Below are 21,094 nucleotides of genomic sequence, written 5' to 3'. Positions count from 1 at the left end.
TCAATGTTTTGCAACTGCAGCATAATCAAAGCCTCACAATGCCATGCCCCTCTGAATCAACCGAGCTAGGTCTGCCACCATTTCTTTCTGGACCCTTTATTCAGGAGGTGGCGTGACATTATTTTCATTATAAATTGAGTTGGGTGTTTTTTTTAAAGGTATACATCACAGGCAAATATTCCACAACACTTCCACAGCTTCTCTTAGAAACAGCAATGAGAACTGTGGTGCATAAAAAAAACGGAGGTGTTGACAAAATTCATTTGGAAGTGCCTCCATAGCACGCTACTGTATTCGCTAGTTTCATACCTGTGCTTCAGGTATTCAGTGAAATAAATGTCCCACTCCCAAACCTTTGTTCTGCTTTCAATAGCTTATCATCTCACATATGTTGGCCGAGTTAATCCCTTTAGAGAGAGTGTGGCCTTTTCCTTGGACCTTCGGTGCCATAAAAAACTATTTGCCCCTTTCCTGATTTTTTTTACATTTTTGTTACGCTTAAATGTTTCAGATCATCAAACAAATGTGAATATTGGACAAAGATAACCAGAGTAAATACAAGGTTCAGGTTTTAAGTGATGATTTGATTTGCAAAGGAAAAACATTATCGTTATGGCCCGTATAGGGTTAGCCAGACCACAACATAAGGGTGATCCATCCTCGTCAAATCTCAAGCAGCCACATCACACAACTATTAATTAAACTTTAGTAATTAAAATTTGTTTGAAGATCAAACAAATGAAACAAAAAACTGAGAAACAGGAAAGGAGACAAAAACTTATTTACTGTAATCCAAACCTGTGTCTGCTTATGTAGCATAGCGCACAGCACAGTGTCATCATTTAAAGCCTCTGTAATACCCAGTACTATGATTTGCTGTCATCTCATTTGCATTAACGCTAAGACAAAACTGTCAGGGTTTGGGGTTTAATTGTAATTTTGATTTTGTAAGATCACTTCCTTGCTCTTTCTTTAGAGCTAACTTTCCCCCCTCTGCATATTCATGTCATTTCTTTCACTTTTATTTTACCAAACTTTCTTTTTGTCTGTTGTTTGGGTTTTTTTCCCCTTCATTTGCATCTTGCTTACCTGATAGTTTTCTGTGCATTTACAGTCCAGTCCCTTGTTGGTTGTGTCAGCCTTTGTGTGTGATCCTAAGCTGCATTCCTCTATTTTGACACTAGTGGTTTTTTATTGTGTTCCTTGCAAATTTAGCTTTCGGTTTACTTGTTTTCTTTGAACTTTGTTGAACAACCTTCCGGAATTTTTATATTCCTTTGGCTTGTCATTAAGGCTTAGGTTTTGCAAACTACCTGTCAGCCTCCAGTGTCCTGCATTTGTGTGTGTGTGTGAGAGAGAGAGGGTTTTTTTTTTCCTCACTCGTCACAACAAATAATGCAGTCAACTGGAAAGTGTTTTGTGATGTGCCAAGCTGCACTGCAGGGTTCTGCAACGTGTCAAAACCAGGAGACGGAGTGAAACTAAACCATACCTCATGCGCTAGTTTGTTTGCTTATTTGTTTAATCTACGAGGGGGCCATTGTTTTTTTGTTTTTTTATCAGAACAGTGTGACACAGTATAAGTTGGCCTGTGACCAGGCCAATTAGTGTGATGCATGGTTGTCTTGGTGTTGTGTACAGCATATTCAGCAAAAGAAAAAACTCTGCATACTTACATTTCTCTCATGCGCTCGCTGCGCCTCTAAATTTTGCAACTATCTATGACACAGCAAAATGTCAAGTTGAACCCAGTATGTCATCCTCTGTTCATAGCAAATTGGTGTCACGTTGATGTATGTGCTAAGTAGAACAGCTTTACTGTTAAATTTGAGTAAAGGGGGGATCCGCCCCCTTCTTTGATATCAAAGCAGCTTCTTTGATATCACCTACGCAGTGTTGTTATTATGTTAGTTTGCTGTTTATCTAATATAAAATGTCCTCATTTAAATTTGGAAGATGAAAAAACAAAATGTCCTTTTTATTAAAAAAAATGTGTGAATTGCATGTTAAATAACAAGAACAATAAACTTTTTTCTGCTGTTCTACAGAGTTTTCAGGTTTTCATTGTGTTAAAGGGGTCTCACATTACACACCCGCTGATTCCTGAGAAAAAACAAACTATTTATTTAGTAATACTGCACTTAAACCTAATAAAGGTATGCATGGCTTTGCTGAGGACTATATTAAAAATTACTTTCAATCCCTTTCACTTAATGGATGCAATATTTATTTAACATAATTATCATGGTGGTAAAATCTCGCCCCAAAAAAGCTTGATTATCATCTCCTTGGTTCAAAGTGTAGCCTGTATCCTGAGATTCTTTTTAACTTCATTTTTTGTTTCAGCCCAGCAGTGTTATGTACTTTTCAATATAATAAAGCATAATTGAACATTAAAAAGCCTATAAATGTAACAGTTTGTGTATTTACTGCCTGGAACCCTTGCGCAGTAAATTGTTTGCAACAAATGAGAAGCTATTAAAAATTAACCCAAATGGAGCAGTGTGGGTCTCAGAAGGTACTGCAGCATGCAATTTCTGTTTTGCTGAGGCGAGATTGTGGACTTAGCCTTGTTGTTCAATATTCTGTGAATAATTGAAACTGACTTGACTGGCGCCCGGTGTCTTTATTCAGTAAATCCTCAGATAAAATCGAAAGGAAAAATGCTGACTTAATCCTGAAAACTTAGCATATCTGACACTTTGCTACCTGAGTTTGTTGAGCAATCGAATTTATCATTCTGGTTTTGTCTCTCCTTCTCTCTGCTCCCATCCCTCCTTGGGCTTTGCTCCTCTCAGGTGGACTTGCTTGTGCCAACCAAGGTGACAGGTGTCATCACCCAGGGAGCGAAAGACTTCGGCCATGTCCAGTTTGTTGGCTCATATAAAGTCGCTTTCAGTAATGATGGAGAGCAGTGGAATGTATATCAAGATGAGAAGCAAGGCAAGGACAAGGTAAGTTGCTTTTATACTACATATTGATTTGATTGTTTTTTATTTTATTTTATTTTATTTGAACGAAGGGTCACACTCAGCCAAATAAACCTGAAGCAGACAAAAACGTAGCAAATATCAAAAAGATGTGTAAATGTGTTATAAGGTGTTAAATTGTGAAAATGTCCATCTTGGAAGCTGTCTGTTTCTCCTTTCCATTTCCTCTTAGCATCTTCTTATCAGCGTCTCAAACTGAGCTGTCCTGGTCTGTGCTATTGCCTTTCTCTGGTTTGAGATCAGATAAGACCACCCTGTCAACCTGGCCAGGCCGGTGCTATGCTGAAAATCTTGTTTACGGTCCTTCAGCAGAGTACAAATGTCCATTCCAATCGCCCACAACAACAGAGGCAGTGCAGAGCTGCAGCGGACTCTTTGTTGATATCAGGGAACCTGCAGACACAGGCTAACAGCTAAAGCTGGAGCGTCTTGTCTTTCAGATACTGATTGCAAGAGAATCTGTGTTTACTTTTCGATCTTGCTGTGCTATTGAAAGATAAGGACTACCTCTTCATTCTAATTCATCCAATGCTGATGTGTCGAATTTAAGAAGCCAAATACGCTTAGCATGAAACAGCTTTGGGATAATATACTGTATACTTTGTTTATTCTCCAGTCTAACTTAAATCCATTTAGGCTTTGTAGATAATTTCAAAATATTTAACATTTTAAAATAGTTACAATAGTTAAAATAGTTTTCAACTGGAGATGACGTTTGTATTAATAAATAACTGACTCTTAACTATTAATGAAACAAAGTCCAGCTGTTAAAATTTGTGAATTTGGCTTTGTCAGAACAGCCCTACCTTAGTTCTTATTTTTATGCATATTTATCACACATTTCACATCATCAAACTAATTTTGATATTAGACAAAGAAAGACAAAGTAAATGCAAAATGCAGATTTTAAATGACGTTTTCATTTATAACGGAGAAACCAATCTGCCTCTATGCAAGCAAGTAATTGTCCCTCTTTGATAAATCATGAATTAACTGTGATTAACCATGTTTTTGCTTAGCTAAGTTCCATGTCATTAACCACACCCAGGCCTGAAAAAGAAATATATCATGCCATGATCTAAAGAAACAGCTGAGAAATAAATTCACTGACATCTATCCGTCTGGAAATGGTTACAAAGCAATTTCGGAGACTTTGGGACTCCAGCAAACCACAGTGAGAGTCATTATCCAAAAATGGAGAAAAGTTAAAACAGTGGTGAACCTTCCGAGGAGTGACTGGCCTACCAAAATTACTCCAAGAGCGCATCGATGACTCATCCAGGAGGTCACAAAAGAAGCCAGAACAACATCTAAAGAACTGCAAGCTTCACTTGTCTCAGTTAAGGTCAACGTTCATGATTCAACAGTGAGAAATAGACTGGGCAAAAATGGCATCCATGGGAGAGTTTAAAGAGAAAACCACTGCTGACTTAAAATAACGCAAATGTTCATCTCACATTTACCAAAAACATCTTTGATCTAAAAACATGTGGGAAAAGATTCTGTGGACTGATGAGACAAAAGCTAAACATTTTGGACGGTTTGAGTCTTGTTGCATCTGGTGTAAAACTAACGCAGCATTTTATAAAAAGAACGTCATAGTCTGATGGTCTGGGGCAGCTTTGTCGCTTCAGGAAATGGAAGACTTGTCGCGATTGATAGAGCCATGAATTCTGCCCTCTACCAGAAAATCCTGGAAGAAATTAGGTATCAGTTCATTCCCTGCATAACTTGGGTTATGCAGCAGGATAGTGATCCAAAGCACACCAGCAAGTCCACCTCTGAACCCCTCCACCACTGCCACCACAAAATTAGGTTTAGCAGTGATCTAATCAAAGTTCAGACTTTAATCCAATTGAGATGTTTCTGTATGATGTTAACCAGGCCATTCATGCAGGAAAGCCCTCCAGTGTGGTTGAGTTAAAACAATTCTGCAAAGAAGAGTGGGCCATAATTCCTCCACAGTGATGGGAAAGACTCATTGCCAGTTATCACAAATGCTTGATTGTAGCTCTTGCTTCCAAGGGTTGACACAGCCAGTTGTTAGGTTCAGGGGCCGATAGGTTTTTTTTTTTTTTTACAACGGGCTAGGTAGGTTTAAATAATTTTTTTCCTGTAAATTAATTAACATAATTTAAACTGCATTTTGCATCTAGCTACATTGTCTTTGTCTAGTATCAAAATTAGTTTGACAATGCAAACATTCTGTTTTAGGTCATTTATTGGCCACCTCCCAAAAGTCCATCCTCCTCTGATTGGTCAGTGGGCATGAAGAAAGTCAGACACATAGACAGCATGAAAGATGGAGCTAGTTTCCAGATCTGAAAAAATTAAGCTAATGCATATCTGCCTTAAACCTGCATTTTTTGTAACGGCCACCAGGAGGCGAGAGCTGTCCTATAGAAGGCCCTCTGCAGGAGCTGTTGACATTTTGCTAATGGGTTTATAGTCAAAGTAGCTCATTTCAGGTTCTACTGTATAAATATAAAGTCTATTTATTACATTTTGGTGTCAAAAAGGAAGATTTTTCGAGATGTGCTCACTGGATACTGAAATGTGCTTTAGCAAGTCAGTTTGAAAATACCAAGACGGCAACGGCTTGAAACAGCTTAACATAAGGCCTCAGAATGGGTCTATCTTTTGTGCTGTCTATGGTCAGGTAGCTTTGGTGAAGTGCTTCACCACCTTAACTCAGGTTAGTTTCTGCTAACAGAAAACAAGTCGTTTTAAGTGTAAATCACAGCACATTATGTAAATGGTCGTTTTGTCAGCACAAAGCAGAGGTTGAAAAATATGCCAAATATGCCATGATGGCAATGTTGTTATTGCTGCAACATTGCCATCAGAAGTAAAACAGCTCAGAAGCTGTGAGAGCATGAAGACTCTTGTGTTCACCGTTGCAACCAGCAGCAGAACATTTGGTGTGCTTTGTTGAGATATTTTTGAGTAAGAATTAGCAGAAGTTACTCTAGCGAGGAATTGATAGTGGACTGCATGGCATCTGGCTGCATGTGGATTTAGTTGAAGCACTTGTTTGAGAGTGTTCCAAAGGAACTAGGTATGTAGCCATTATGCCATTGTGTTACTTAATGATGAAGACAAGTACCGTGTTTCCTGGGAGAGAACAGCATGGAATTCTTTACATGAATAAAGAAGGTATAACAGACAGATAAAACCTCACAAGGCATAATATGAGAACTTTAATATCTGAAGGCAGACTGGAATTTTTGGATTCAGAATCTGTATTCCAGTATATACATCTATAAGTGATTTTTTAAACCAATAGTACAATAAGACGACACTGAGCTTAACATCCTTTAGTTACTAGTTTTCTGTCATGCTTTGTATCATAGCCCAGCTGCGGGTCATACTCTGTAGTTTGTGCACAGATATTTTCAGGCTTTCTTGGATAAACTGTTTCTGAGCAGTTTGAAGAGGTTACCGGTGCCTGTAGCAGGCATTAAGTTGAGGTAGTGTCCTGTCTTTTTTCTTTTTCTTTTTTGTCAACATATTTTTTAAACACCTTGAGAATTTTATTTTGAATTTGGCACTACTGCTCACTTGGAGCATCAGCAGGTCAAAGATCACCTCTGTGTAACATTCAATAAAAAAAAATTGTGTAACTGTGCCACTGGGTTGAAGATGTTTGTGAAGCATTCAAGAATTATAACTTCCTGCTTCTTTTCAGCAAGATCCATATTTGAAACATTAGCATCTATCAACACGTTGTCTTTCCAAATCAAAATAATTGGCCAAACCGAGAAGATGAAGAATTGAACTTGTTTTTCCTCTCTGTAACTACACACTGTTACAGTATATACACAGCAAAACATAACCTCAAATGAGGAATCACTCCCATCACTGAGCAAAATGGACCCACTGATGGAGGCATGCAGCCACAAGGGGAGTTCCAGTCTTAGAAAAGAGCTTCCATTTTTGTTTGTCTCTGATACACGATAGATCAAAAGCAGCGCTTTGTCGACACCGACAGCTGCTCTCAGTTTATCCCCTTATCTTTGCTGGGGATCCAGTGAAGTAGCAGATCCCTGGAAGTAATTTTCCATTTCTACAGGTCATATTCTTTGCTTGAGGAGTTTATAACACCCGTGGTGATCTTTGGCTAAGGGCCAGGCATGCTCACCATGATTTATACTCAGACAATTTCAATACCTTGGGATGAATATTTTCTAAGCGTCATCTGAGTTAGAACGTGACAGAAGGAAAAATACTGGTTGTATCTCAAGAGAATGATAAATTTATTTTTAAGTCTAGTTTCAGCTCCGCATTTTTTTGTTCTCTCCTGTGTTGTTATTGCTGTATAATTCAGAGAAGAGCTAAGACTATACAGTCACTGCGAGCATGTGTGCTCTGTATTAGAGGGCGGGCGTGTTTTGCAAGACTTCAGCAAATGTCAATCAGTTTGTCCCTTGCTGGAGCCAAGTGGCTGTTCAGATGTATGATTCTTCAAGGTGTTTTCCCCCTTCAGTCAGCCGAGGCAGCCATTAATGCTAGAGGACACATTTGGCTGTTAGACTCCCGAGGCTCCTCCTGCCACACCACAATGCTTGACTTGGCAGGGATATACTGTGAAAGTTTGTGTGTGTGTGTATGTCCGTGTGTGTGTTTGCCTATTTCCAACACAGTGGTAGAGGCTTGTAAGTATTCTTCTCAGCTCCCCCCTCCAGCTCCTGTGTGGCAGAGGCTGCAGGCAGTTAGATCTAGATTGAGAGAGGAGACTCTGTCAGAATACCGATGTTGTCAAAGCAGGGCCCAGCGGTGCACGCACAACAGTATCCCTCTACAAAATCTATAGAGTGCCCTGTTTGCCTTTTCTTTGCACACCAATCCCACATACCGCTGTACTGCACTTGTAACTGAGACAAGTAAGAGCAAAGTCCATTGTTTAAACATAATTACACTGAGACACATCCCATAATCCTACATATCGGCTAAGCTGGATTCCCTTTCCGCACCTGGGTCACTATGTTACCTTGTCCTGCACCACCGCTCTTGCATTGGTGTCAGTATTGAAACAGTCCGTCGATGGGTTCAATCAAGCACAAAAGTAATTGATTTATGTTTAATAGTGTTTTACTCAGGTGACCTGGGTTAATTAGTCATCAGAGCCTTCAATTCCATTCAGGTCAGAGAGTAACTGAATACTAGATGGGTTTGAATACCGACATCCTAAAATGAACCCATGGTAGTAGTATTTAGTAGCTGCGGTCCACTGTGCACCTCAGGATTACAAAAACACATAACTAGGTAACATATTGCTGACCCCCTCAAAGACTGGTCTCAGTGTGCGTTTCAGTTTGATGCAGCGTGACTGCCTCTTTCTCAGCTCGCATGATGCTTTTGACCTTTCACTGAAGACGTATGTGAGTTTTCTTGGTATTACTGCAGGCGGCTCTGGGCAACAAGGGGTTAGAGAGCAAAGAGATCTGAGCGACCTGATTCCTTGACCTGTGCAGCAGGTTTAAATAATGTAGTATGGGCTGAGTTGCAGTTCTAGAGTCACATAGGGCCTCACCTCATAATGCTCCTGACTGTCAGGAAAATCAATAGTTAGGAGCAGTTGTGGCTGCTGTGTCACTCTGAATACACACATAGTGACATGTGCTCTTTGTCATTATGCCTTCACTGCTGCATAATATTTTTGTTTAGTGTGAAGGTAGATGCAACTAGCTTCAGCATATTTGTTTACTATTAGTTTATAAGTTTACTATTCCGAGAAAAGTAATACATGCAAAAACACCACCTGATTCAGTGTCTCCTTTTCTTCAGAATTATCAACACAGCTTTGTGAATTTGGCAGCAGTTCAAATAAACTTACAGTTTAGAATAAAACACTGCCACATTGTTAAGTGTTTCAGTTATCCGTGGCACAATTATTAACACTTGGCTTCACCTGTCAGTTGCCAACTCCTTTATTGTCACTGTCACTTCTGCAAGTCACGCATGGCAGGTTGGGCTTGTTTATACTCAGCTACGCATAGTTAGTTTTCTTCTTCTTCCCTTAGAAAACAAATAAAAACTGTCATTCGTTTTCTGCTTAATAGATTCTAATTCCAGTTACAGTAATAACAGGTTCTGCCACTGTTCTAACTCAAGTACAAAGCATATCGTTCAATCTGTCCATCCATCCATCCATCCATCCAAATATCCCTTTTCTTAACCATTTATTAAATTCAGGGTCATTGCAGTCCATCTTAGCTGTCACTGGATAAAAGCAAGAACAAAGGCAGTAATAATAAGTAATTACAGATTGTATATTTAGTAATCTTTTATTAACAACAAAACTCCAAAGATGCTTGAAACTGGCTTATTTTTTTAAACAATGCCTTGTTTTGCTGTGGAATCATATCCATCTATCCATCCATTTTCTTCTGTTTATCCGGGTCAGGTCGTAGAAGCAGGAGCCCAAGCAGAAAAGTCCAGACCTCCCTCTCGCTGGCCAACTCCTCCAGCTTGGCCCAGGGAACACCAAGGTGTCCTCAGGCCAACAGAGAGATATAATATATATATATATATATATATATATATATATATATATATATATATATATATATATATATATATATTTATATATATATATATATAAATATATGTACAATATAATATAATCTCTCCAGCGTGTCCTGGGTCTGGTCCAGAACACCTTACCTCACCTCATCTCACCTCACCTCACCCAGGAGGCGCCCAGGGGCCCCTAACCACTTCAACTGGCCCTTTTCAATGTGGAGGAGTTGAAGCTCTGCTCAGAACCCCTCACCTTATCTCTAAGGGAGAGGCCAGCCACCGTTCAGAAAAACGTATTTTCTTCCGTTAGCATCTGCGATGTCGTTCTTTCGGTCAGTACCCAAAGCTCGTGACCATAGGTGAGAGTAGGGATGTAGATTGACCAGTAAATCAAGAGCTTCGCTTTTACAATCATCTTTCTCCTCACCGCAGGATTGTCGTTTGATCTCCCGCTCCCTTCTCCCCTCACTCTAGAATATGATCCCGAGGTACTTAAACTCCATTTGGGACAGGAACTCGTCTATGAACTGGAATGGGCACTAAACCCTTTTCCACCTGAGAACCATGGCCTCAGACTTGGAGGTGCTGATTTTCATTCTCAAAGCTTCACACTCGGTTGCGAATGAGGTGGAGAGGCCACCGCCTGATGAAGCCAACAAAAGCACATCATCTGCAAAGGCAGAGATTCTTAGACCACCTAAGTGGAAGTCTTCTGCCACTTGGCTATGCCTAGAAAGTCTGTCCATAAAAATTATGAACAGAATGGGTAACAAAGAGTTCAACATACTGTCGGCTGTGCGGACCAAGCGCGCAACAGTTGTATAAGGATCAAATATCTAGTTGGTACCTCTCAGCCTCACGCACTAGCTCAGGCTGTTTCCCCACCAGAGAGGTGAGGCTCAGTGCCCCAGTTGCTAGTCTCGGGACCCAGGGAGTTGTCCTCCAGGGTGTCCACCCCTTGGCGCTGCCCAGCACACACTGCACCGTACCCTTATAGCGCCTTCTGTGGGTGGTGGACCTACAGGAGGGTGGGCCTGTCTCCCTTTCTCGGGCTGTGCCTGGCCAGGCCCAGTGAACTAAGGTCTGGCCACCAAGAGCGCAACTCCGGGCACCCTCCCCGGGCCTGGGAGTAAAATTGCAAGTTTTGTACATTTTTATGCAAAATTTTCTGTTAGACAAACTGATCAGCATAGAAAAAAAAATCATAAAACCTGTTAAATAACTGGAATTTGGAAATCTGAATCTTTATGTGTGTTTACAGTATTTATTACATTTATTTAAAATGTATTACATTTTTCAGAGACTTCCTTTTCTTGCTCTTGAGAAATGATCCAGCTTTCCTTTAGTTTGCATCAGTCTTTTACATCAGTTTTAGATGTGTTTAACTATGCCAAGTGATTCAAAATTGCATCTTTATGTCTTTCCTGTCTCTGAATGTCTTTAAACACTGGAGGGTGTTTGCCATTATCCTGTTGATGTGGAGGAAATCTTCAACACCTTCCCATCCCCCATCTTTTTTTTTGTTTTCCGCCACACATTATTTGTCCTTTTATTGTGATTCTTCACATACCCTGTTCCAAAGAGTAGATTTATATACATTGTGTGCGACCTGGCATGTCCCTGGACAGTCTGGCAGACATCTCTGTCATATTTCGATCAGCTGCTGGCTTTATGGCCTCCCTCTTCTGCCTTTTATAACGTGCCACCTAAAGTCACAGTGAGACTCCTGCATGTGACACATTTCTCAGGTTGAAATAATGTTGTCAAATACTAAAAAAGTTGAAAGAAATGCCCACAGAATGGTTTAAAAATGTTATTCTTGAAGAATCAGCACTGTTGATCAATTAATACTGGTTTTATGCATTTATTCTGTGAAACACATTTGTTGTACTACAGTATGAACAATAATTGCCAAATACCACAGAAAATGTAACATTAAACCTCCTGAAATAAATGGGACACTTCTATGCAAGAGCACGTACCAAATTACGCCAGTCAAGTTCATTCCTAAGTAATAAGGTTGGTCCGTCTGATGTCTTGATGCTTGTGTTGACTATGGACTGTACAGTCACTAACAAAGACCAGAATGTGAAGTATTTCTTCATAAATGTATCTGGTACCAAAACACAACCCTAAGCTGTAGCGTACTCTCTTTTCTGACAGTATATTTTTGTTTCTCCTAACTGAAAGGCAACGACCGAGAGGCAAGATGGGAACAGAGTTCAGGAAAAGTTCATTCCAAATGCTCTATAAAATTTACATATGTTTAATCTTGTTTAGTCTTCATGTTGAAAACCAGAGGAATCATAAAAAATGTGTTATTGTACAACTCTTGGATCATTATCATCCTGAAAAAGCAAAATAAGTGATTCAATTCGGATGCAGATGGAAAATGACTTATGTGATTGACTCATTAGACAGAAACTGTGTAAATCTGTTACACATTGAAGCACGGAACAATATACAAAAGGAAACCTAAAATATAATGCTTTTATTTTTTGTAAGCACTCAAAAACAGCAGAACAAAGAGAGGGAAAAGACTGGGAAACTGACAGAGAGCAGGATTCCATGTGATGTTGTTTGCACCAGATACAAACCTTGTCTGACTACAGTCTAAGCTCTGTGCTACAATATAGATGAGAAAGAGAGGGGAAGAGAATGGAAAATGATAAAAAAGAATGTAGAATGAAAAGGTGACCCAAAAATAAGGAAAGTAATGAAAGAGTACACCTGTCACCTTCAGCTTATGTTCCCAATAAGAGTAACTCACGCAGGAGCCAGAACATGAAAACCATAGGGGCAGACATGCTAAATAAAGAATTAGTCAGAGACAAGTTAATCGAAACGCACCTGGTTGGAAGAGAAATAAGAGGTTTGATTGTCACGCCATTGTGCATTGATTGCAGACCATAATGTCTTATATGTCCATCTGTAAATGGATACCAAGTGAATCATGAGAGTATCTGATATTTTTAAGCCATGATTTATACAATAGCTTTCTCAGTAATTTGAGCAGTATAGTATCTTTCATGCAATATTGTATTGCATGAACTTTGAATGCAAAGCTCCTCTGGCAGCGTCCGAGAAATAAACTGAGGTGATGACAATAAGAATAGCATACCTCGTTAAACATTGTTAGTGCAGATGCTATATAATTATGTATAATTAATAGTAGCCCAAACCTTTTGTTGCATTTTCTTTGACAGCAACTACTTCTAAAAAATGCTTTAGATGGATAAACTGAGTATTTATTGAAATGTAAGAAAAGAACAATAAATACATTTCAGCTTTTCAACTTTTCACATTCAGTTCTGTAGGATGTCCTCTTTTTCTTGCATTTGTTTGTCATGATTATCAAATTTTTAAGTCGTGCTATTTGGGGAAAAAAAGATTCAGAGTTTTTACATTGTACAGTTGTCGGGGTCGCTGTAGCTCAGGTGGCAGAGCAGATCAGCCACTAACCAGAAGGTCGAGGTTCAACTAACCAGAAGCCTGGTTCGATCCCAGGCTGCTCCAGTCTGCATGCCAAATATCCTTGGGCAAGATACTAACCCCATGTTGCTCTCCGATGCATCCATCGGAGTGTAAATGTGTATGAATGTTAGATACTTAGCACTTAAGCTTAGAAGTGCTTGTGTGAATGGGTGTGATTGGGTGAATGAATTAGTTGTATAAAGTGCTTTGAGTGCTCAGACAGAGTAGAAAAGCGCTATATAAGAACCAGGCCATTTACAGTTACCATTGCAATTTTCTTTGATCTGACAATACTTACCTCATTTTCTTTATTTCATTTTCACTCTCACGTATTTCCTGCCCATTTGATCAGATCCCCCTGCCCTCGTTAGTATCAACTGTATCCAGTAACCCTCTTCTCCTGTGTTCCTTTTCCCCTGTGGCAGCTAAACTCAGTGTTTTTGTGTCTCACATTCCAGCTGTTTCTCCTCACATTCTCCTTGTAGTCATTAGATTGTACTGTTGTGTTATTGATACTGCTGTTGTGCAGCACTTTTTTTTGGGTGAGATACAGCCAGATTTATTTGGACTGTGTAGCAAACTTTGTTGCAAGTAAAGACCTTCTTATTCAAGCTGTCTGAGAGTGAGTCATGCATTTGAGTCGCATCTGTTGGGATCCTCGTTACGGTTCCCAGTTGACTTGACAATCTTAGACTTTATACATAATGGTTTCGAAGCGACAGTTCCCCCATGTCTAATATGACAATGATTCGCATTCGTTCTCTGTGTTGAATGCGTAATTTATATTGTGTACTTTGATTGCACAGTTATTTTTTCATGTTGCCACTATACCGGTGAACAAGAAAGCACTTTGCCTCGTGTTTTTTTATGCATAATTTGTCCTATTCAAAGTTATACTGGCTTGCCTAAAACAATCGGCTTTTCATCCTTGTCATATAAGATTATTTTACCCGATTGACTAGAAAACAATTCTGCGCTTATGTTTGATGAGGACATTTGGATGTGCAGAGGACATTTATACAAAGCCGAAGCTGGTGCTTAATACTTAAATCTTCAAATCTCCTCTCTGGCCTCGTGTTTTAGAAAACACTGTACAGTCTGTGAATATTTGGTTGAATCACACAGCCTGAACTGTTTTTTTTTCCAAAATTCTTAATGCCACTATGAATATTTGAAAGGGGATTAGATGAGTATTTACTCAAAAGATGTGAAGCCCCATTTCTAGCACCTGCTTGGATTTAGCCCACTGATTTTTTCATTCCACACAACACCGAATCCCATTTCATCCCAATTACGCAGGCATAATCATATCTGTTTAATTGAAATGATCATATTCTTCAATGAAGCACTCCCTGTAGATACATTTCTCCTTAATATACTTCATTGTACAGTCTATTAAACACACACCAAAGCTTGTAATAATTAACAACAGAGCATGCATACCAGTGTGACAATTATAGTTGTTTGTAATAGCTGGTCAGTCACTGACCTGTTTATTTATGGTTCACCTTGAAGTTCTTAATTTTCATTGAATCTCTATGAAATTATATTTTCCCAAAACTAGGGTGATATGGTCTCCACTTTGCGCATTTAAAAAAAAAAAAAAAACATCTCTCAACAAAAAAATGTGAATTAGACAAAAAGAGACATGCAGATCTATTGATGTATCAACAACTGTAACTAAAACTTTGCGTTTCTATCAATGTTAATGTTAAAATCCCCAGCACCACTGGCTGTTCTCTTTGGAATTTTAGATTCAATGAAATGTGTATTTTTTTAAAGACCACTTTAAAAAAATTACAAGAAGAAATGAGGGGTAGTTTGAGACTTTTGCACACTGTCGTATGAATGATGGTGACTATATGAGGAGTAGGCGTGTTCATTAATATCTATCAGAATGCATGTTATTCTCTAGCACAACATGTAATGACTTTTATGGAGCCAATATTGAAGAAAACTGCAGGGCTTTTGTTTAATATCATTATGCCGAAGCCAAAGTGAAGAATTCAAGACTGTGTGGCAAAACTGAAGGAAAACAACACCAACAAGCCTGAGGTGTGGGTTACTTAACAAAATTCAGTAAGGAGGAGAAACAGCAGCTGATGTTTTTGACTAATTATGAAGGTGGCACTTCCAGCTGTGCCACTCTAACAATGCGCAATCTTCCCCAGGGGGGAAACTGTTGATGTGTTAAAATATAGTGCATAAAAGAAAATTATCACGAATAGGACCGAGTTGTGAGAATGTTCTCTTTCTGGTCATGTTTAGATTGAAATTCTTACTGGCTGCACTTCATGCATGAGGTCTTCAAGGTCTGTAGAAATCAAATGAGAAATGCACCAAGAACATTTTGCAACCACCTACCGAAAATACTTTTGGTTGTATGTGTGCGTGATTTCTCTCTTTGTCTTCACACATGACGCACGTTGAAGCATGTGGGTAGAATATTGCATTTCAATTCTTTCCATGGGGAGTTGTTTTTGCGGAAACAATCGAGTCAAATAACCAACCAAACCACAGAAAGACTTCACTGTTCTAAGAACCAACCATTAACAGCCATTCATGTTGTCATTTTTCCAGGTATTCCAAGGGAACTTTGACAACGACACACACAGAAAGAACGTGATAGACCCGCCTATCTACGCTCGGTTCATTCGGATCCTTCCCTGGTCGTGGTACGGCAGGATCACTTTGCGTGTAGAAATACTCGGATGCACAGAGGAAGAGTAAACCCTTTCCTTCATCTTTCTGCCCATCGCCCCTTGTCCCTTGGCATACTGGAGTGTCTCACAAAGTACTTCAGAAATAAACTGTGCAACCTGTAAAAAGAAATTGATTTCCAATGGATTTTTCAAGAGTATGCGTTGGTTGTGATGGGTTGCTGTTTGTTCTTTTGTACAATGATTTAAAACCTGCCCCTGCCCCTGTTTGTCCTTTTGTTTTTCCTATTTAAAGCGTGATCTTTGTCTTTTTATTCCTCTCAAGATTTGCCATCCTGTTTGGAATGAACTTCTATAATATATATATATGGGAGGGGTGGGTTTGGGGGTGGTGTCAGAAAGGGAGTCTCCCTGTGGTTTTAACTTGTTGCCATAGAAGCTATTGTACAGTGTCACTTTTTAACAAATGTGTGAAATCTGTCTGTTGTGCTTCATTGGACATGACTAACCAGCTTCATGCCATGAGTAAACTGTCTAAATGATCATGTAGATGACATGTTATCTCATCATCAAATGTGTTTTTACTTTGAATACAGCACCTCCTCAAGCCATGCCTTTTCCCTAATGGACACTGGCATTACAGCATCAATCAAAACACTGCTAAAGCTCTTGTATTATATGTAAAAGACTAAGAAATTGCATGGTGCGTGAACTATAAATATATATTATGAGAAATCATTTAAAACCTCCAGCCCTGAAAGCAAATGGATTTGATTTAGAGACCTATTTTTATGTGCATTTTTAAATAGTTCTGAAACATTACAACACACTGCAAAAGCTTAATAAAGATGACTGATATGTGAGACAAAAAGCAAGCACTGCAGTTTAAAGTGGTTCTGCAGCACTGACACTGAGGCTTATAAGGTTGTATGTAGTTGAAATGTTAGCTCACATTTTCTTTAACATTCGATTATTGCTAGATGTAAGATTATTTGCTATTATTGTTTGTTTGCCATTTTGTATTTATTTTATTTTGTTTGGTTTTTCAATCTCAGCTGTTAGATTCACAACATGTTTTTAATGTCCTCGTGTTGTCTTGGAGATCTAAGTCAAATCAATTAAAAAAGCTCAGGATAGATGTTATCCATATTAACCCACAGCGCATATTTTTGGCCTCCTAGTTGAAGATTTCTGTGTTATTATTTAAAGAAAATACCACATGAGTGAAAGCAATTATTGAAATCATCCATATATGCATAACTCAAATGCTGAAAGCAGTTTCTTAATATCCTTAATTTCTTTGACTTGATAAGTGAAAACCTTTAATTAATTTCCTCATTTTCAAAAGACAGAAAAATTGCTCATATTACTATCGTCATCTCAGGCCTACAATGACCAGAGTGACAGAACAGAGCTGTAAATTAATTATGGAAATGGAATAATAAGCTTTTATTAAAATACTGGATTAAAGTATAGGAATAAAATATTAAAATGCTTATATGTGTTTCCACTGTTGCTCTCTGCATGTCCAAATGGTTGCAGGTTGCTAAACATATTTAAAGACTTGCAGTTTTTACTGTATGGCTTCTCTTGTTAGCTACATCTGCAGTAAATGAACAGCAATGTTTAGCCAGTTAAATAAATGGAAGCAAGCAAACCCTGAGGTATTGTAGTAGTGTCAGAGCTTGTGGGCCTGTATCGGACCTGGATTGCTCAAGGGTTTTCTACTCTTGGCTAGTTTTTCCAAAGCTCTCTAGTGCAACAATAAAATCCAAAAGGAGCCACTTCCGCTTTTATACTTCATGTTTCACTTCAGCCTTGTCAGCTTTCAGGCCCATAACAAACCCCTTCATTTTATATTTTCAGAATCTAGTTCTGAAAACGAAAGTGAGAAATTTACAGGAATTCTGTAATGAAATAACTGCATCAGCCTTTAACAGATATTTTGATGGCATGAATGAATAAAAATAAAAATCCTCTAACATTATTTTTTAACTTAATTCTGCAATGTGAAATGATGAAAAGTACAGAAAGACATCATGAATGCTTCTAGACAAAAGGTAAAAAGTCTGAAATTAAAAAACAAAACCTAACAATAAAGTTACCTAACAACCAAGCATAGGCAGTAGTGTAGGTCTGGTAAATGGCAGTGTGATATGATACAGTATGCTATAATGGACCGGATGAGTGTTAAGATGTTATTTAAGTGGTACGTATTTGTGTAAGTAACATCGAAAGACTGCTGTAGATTACCTATGTGTTTCTTTTTCTTTGTCCTTGGAGTGAACTAGTGACTCCATTGACACTTCATAGGTTCATGAACACAGGACACACATAAGTATACGAGTATCTCTTGTATATTTTACATATTCGCTGTGATTCTTTATCGACAAGTATCAAGTATTTCCAAGATCTGCTCCAGTTTGTCTTTATAGTTAATTTGTCGTGAGCATTTATGACAAAGCAGGTGTGCTGCAAAGCTTTGTGGAATTTTGCATGATGATTTGAAGCGTACAGTACAACAAGGATGTCCACAGGCACATTGTGTTCTTGCATATCATAAAGATCTAATAGCCTTTACTTTGTATTCACCATCAGTTGTCTTGTGCATTGTAAAACTGAAGCATCTCACGGGTCCAAACGGGGAAAAAAATAGAAACTCATCATGTCTTTGTATTTCAGTGTCAACTGTTCACATATTATTTCTTAATTCCTCAATCTCACTGTCACCCACTATCTAGAAAATGTACCCATCATAATAATAGTTAGGTTCAAGCCTGCAGAGGAGAATCTAAAACTCTGTACAGTGAAAAAAAAAGACATTGCTTCAAAACAAAAAGTTCTTTCAGTTTGACAAATAAAAACATATCTGTGAAAATGATACGTTTGCTTTGTGTTTTTTTAATCTTTGATGCCATTGATATTACTTTAGTAGGAAACATAATAGCTTCAAAAAAAAGAGTTTCCCACCTTTCTAAAGGCTGGGAACGCAGCATCCACACAGTGGAGCACACAAATATTTCAGAGAGAAAAAGTTACTTTGCTTTTTATGTGTTTTCTTTTTATCATCATAAGTCTTTTGCTGTTTCACTGTTGTTACAAAATTAGTTCAATTTCAAACTTCTTTCAATAGCCACAGCGCAACAGCCTTTTTTCCCAGTATGTGTGCTATTTCACAAAGACACACACATACAATGAGTTATACAGTGAGTACCCCTTATGTCAAGGATAAGACTAAATGCCTATGTGGAAAATAAAGATTTGTTAGTGTAATTGTCAGCTGTGAATGGACTGGTTTGTGATTTGTGACAAACAATTAAGTCGCAAGGTTCAACCAACTGCATACATACAATCCCATTAAATAAAAACCCAATCACTAACTGAGTGTACAATATATATCCAGGCTTTTTGATGCAATTTTAGCCAAAAACAATGAATTATTATTATTATTATATTAGAATATTATCATTAGTAATAATTTAATGTTTTTGGAAATGCTTTTTTGCTTTCAGTAATACATTCATGTTTGGTCACTATGTAGCCAGTATTACTGTATTAGTATTAATAGCAACCTCTTGCACAGTCTGCAAATAGGGAAACAATTCAAATGCTTACCAGCACAAACATTACGAATTCTTAGGATATTTAAACAAGGCATATTCCAGGCAACTACTTTTCCATTTCACTGAAATCCAAGAAAAAAAATTAGACCAGTCGATTTGTCAGAAAACTCTCAGAAAACACTGACATTGAGCAAAAGATGGGCAAAGTTAAATACTGGCCAAATGAATATTGTGTATTTTAAGAGCTGTATGATATTATTACTTGTTTTCCTCATTAGTCGTTTAATGTTTTAAATGTTGATAAATATACATGTTGCATTTGCATGTTGCAATTGCCAGCCAGGGCAGCAAAATGTTGACTATTCACACATCCCCGGTTTAAACATTTTGATAGCTGTTTCCAGTATATAGTTAGACTTGATACCAACTACTAATAAATAACTAATCTGGGTAACTCTACGTGGATACCAATTAGCTGATAGTATCTAATATTATGGTACAAAAAAATTATTAGTAACAAAAATAAATAAATTGCAGTAACAAGTTACAATGGGTATGACATGAAGCTGCTGAGCTAGCTGTTTCCATCCTCAGGGTTCAGTTTACAGTGCAATCATTGCACCTATTAGCCCAATTTTTGGCATTACTGCCTTTGCTGTTTTCCTTGTACTAGCAGCTACAGTTTTGGAAGAATGTTTCAGAGTTGACACCAGCTGACAGTAGCAGTACAAACTTTGATCACTCCCACTCAGCATGCAGCAGCAACAAATGCAGCACCACAATCACAGAGCTACCCGAGTGGCATAAGACCAGCACATCCACGAGTTACATGGTAATCATTAGTGAAGACCTTGTGCTGCTATATGGCCATAAAAATCGACAGACATCAGTATTAAAAGCATCATCCTTTTTTCTTTACCAAGGTTGATGACTTTGACTGGATTTTTCATACCTTATAGAATTTTACAGTTTAAAAATACTTGTTGTAATTTGTGACACCTCCATTTAAACCAAAGAATAATTATGTTTCTGCTCCCATTTCTTGTCCTCTGTTACCTTGCTGTTTCCTGAAAGAAACATGTGCATTGGACCTACTCGTGCTATTTGTTATATTACGACTAAGCAGCAAGTTGCACCTGTGACCTTAGTAGAATAGTGGCACCCTCATCAGTTCTGCTTGTTTCCAACCCCCCGCTAATTTGCACTGCTCTTTGCAGACTGCATTGTTCATTGCTGATATGAGCTGACTGCAATAGTGTTCCTAAATTCGTGCATTGTCCGTAGATCTCACACAGAATTTCTTTGGTGTTTTTTTCTGATTACAACCTCACACTAATTTACCATGCATGCTAGATCTGACCCTATGTTTCATTGATTTACTGTGACATACGATGGCCATTCTGTGTCTCCCTGAGGTTAGTGCCACAGTTGTGGCAGCTTATCAAAATGAGAGTTACAGGGCTAACACAGTGCAGGCAAAAGTCCACTAATGCTTCTGCTATGGAAGTGTCAGTCCAGTTTAATGTAATTGGCTTGTAAACCTAGGTGACTGAAGCTATAGGGCAATTAAAAAGTGATAAGAAAAGGTGAAAAAAATCAGTTTAGTCGAGTTAGCCATGCCTTTTAATACTCTTAAAGATTTTACATTTAAATTAGGAAGGGTCACGTTAAGGAAGATTGTGCATGCAACATTCCATCTAATCTACCTTAGATGTAATGTGAATACATATTATGGTGATCATATATTGCATAAAAAGTTCAAGAAGTCAAACATTTTGTTTGATATATGGAATTTCCCATGTTGGGTCTGTCAGTAAATGCAACGTGAGGTGAGCACTGTGACTCTGGACCACAAGAAGCTGCTGTTCCACTTGCAATAAAGAAG

General features: G+C 38.3%; 1 protein-coding gene across 3 annotated transcripts in view; it reads left to right on the top strand.

The window, feature by feature from the left end:
* The window catches only part of edil3a (EGF like and discoidin domains 3a), a 124,431-nt gene extending 105,902 nt beyond the window's left edge, over positions 1 to 18,529 (top strand). For all 3 annotated transcript variants that reach the window (XM_085181370.1, XM_085181369.1, XM_085181368.1), the window contains 2 exons: positions 2,799 to 2,954; positions 15,567 to 18,529. In XM_085181370.1, the coding sequence (XP_085037496.1) occupies positions 2,799 to 2,954; positions 15,567 to 15,716 (306 nt within the window). In that variant the 3' untranslated portion in view covers positions 15,717 to 18,529. The remainder of the gene's footprint in view (positions 1 to 2,798; positions 2,955 to 15,566) is intronic.
* The last annotated feature ends 2,565 nt before the right edge of the window (positions 18,530 to 21,094 follow it).

The sequence above is a fragment of the Neolamprologus multifasciatus genome, chromosome 12, assembly GCF_963576455.1.
Source record: "Neolamprologus multifasciatus chromosome 12, fNeoMul1.2, whole genome shotgun sequence".
Classification (NCBI taxonomy): Eukaryota; Metazoa; Chordata; class Actinopteri; order Cichliformes; family Cichlidae; genus Neolamprologus; species Neolamprologus multifasciatus.
Note: the sequence above shows the minus strand (reverse complement) of the source record. Positions and strands in the feature narration are given on the sequence as shown.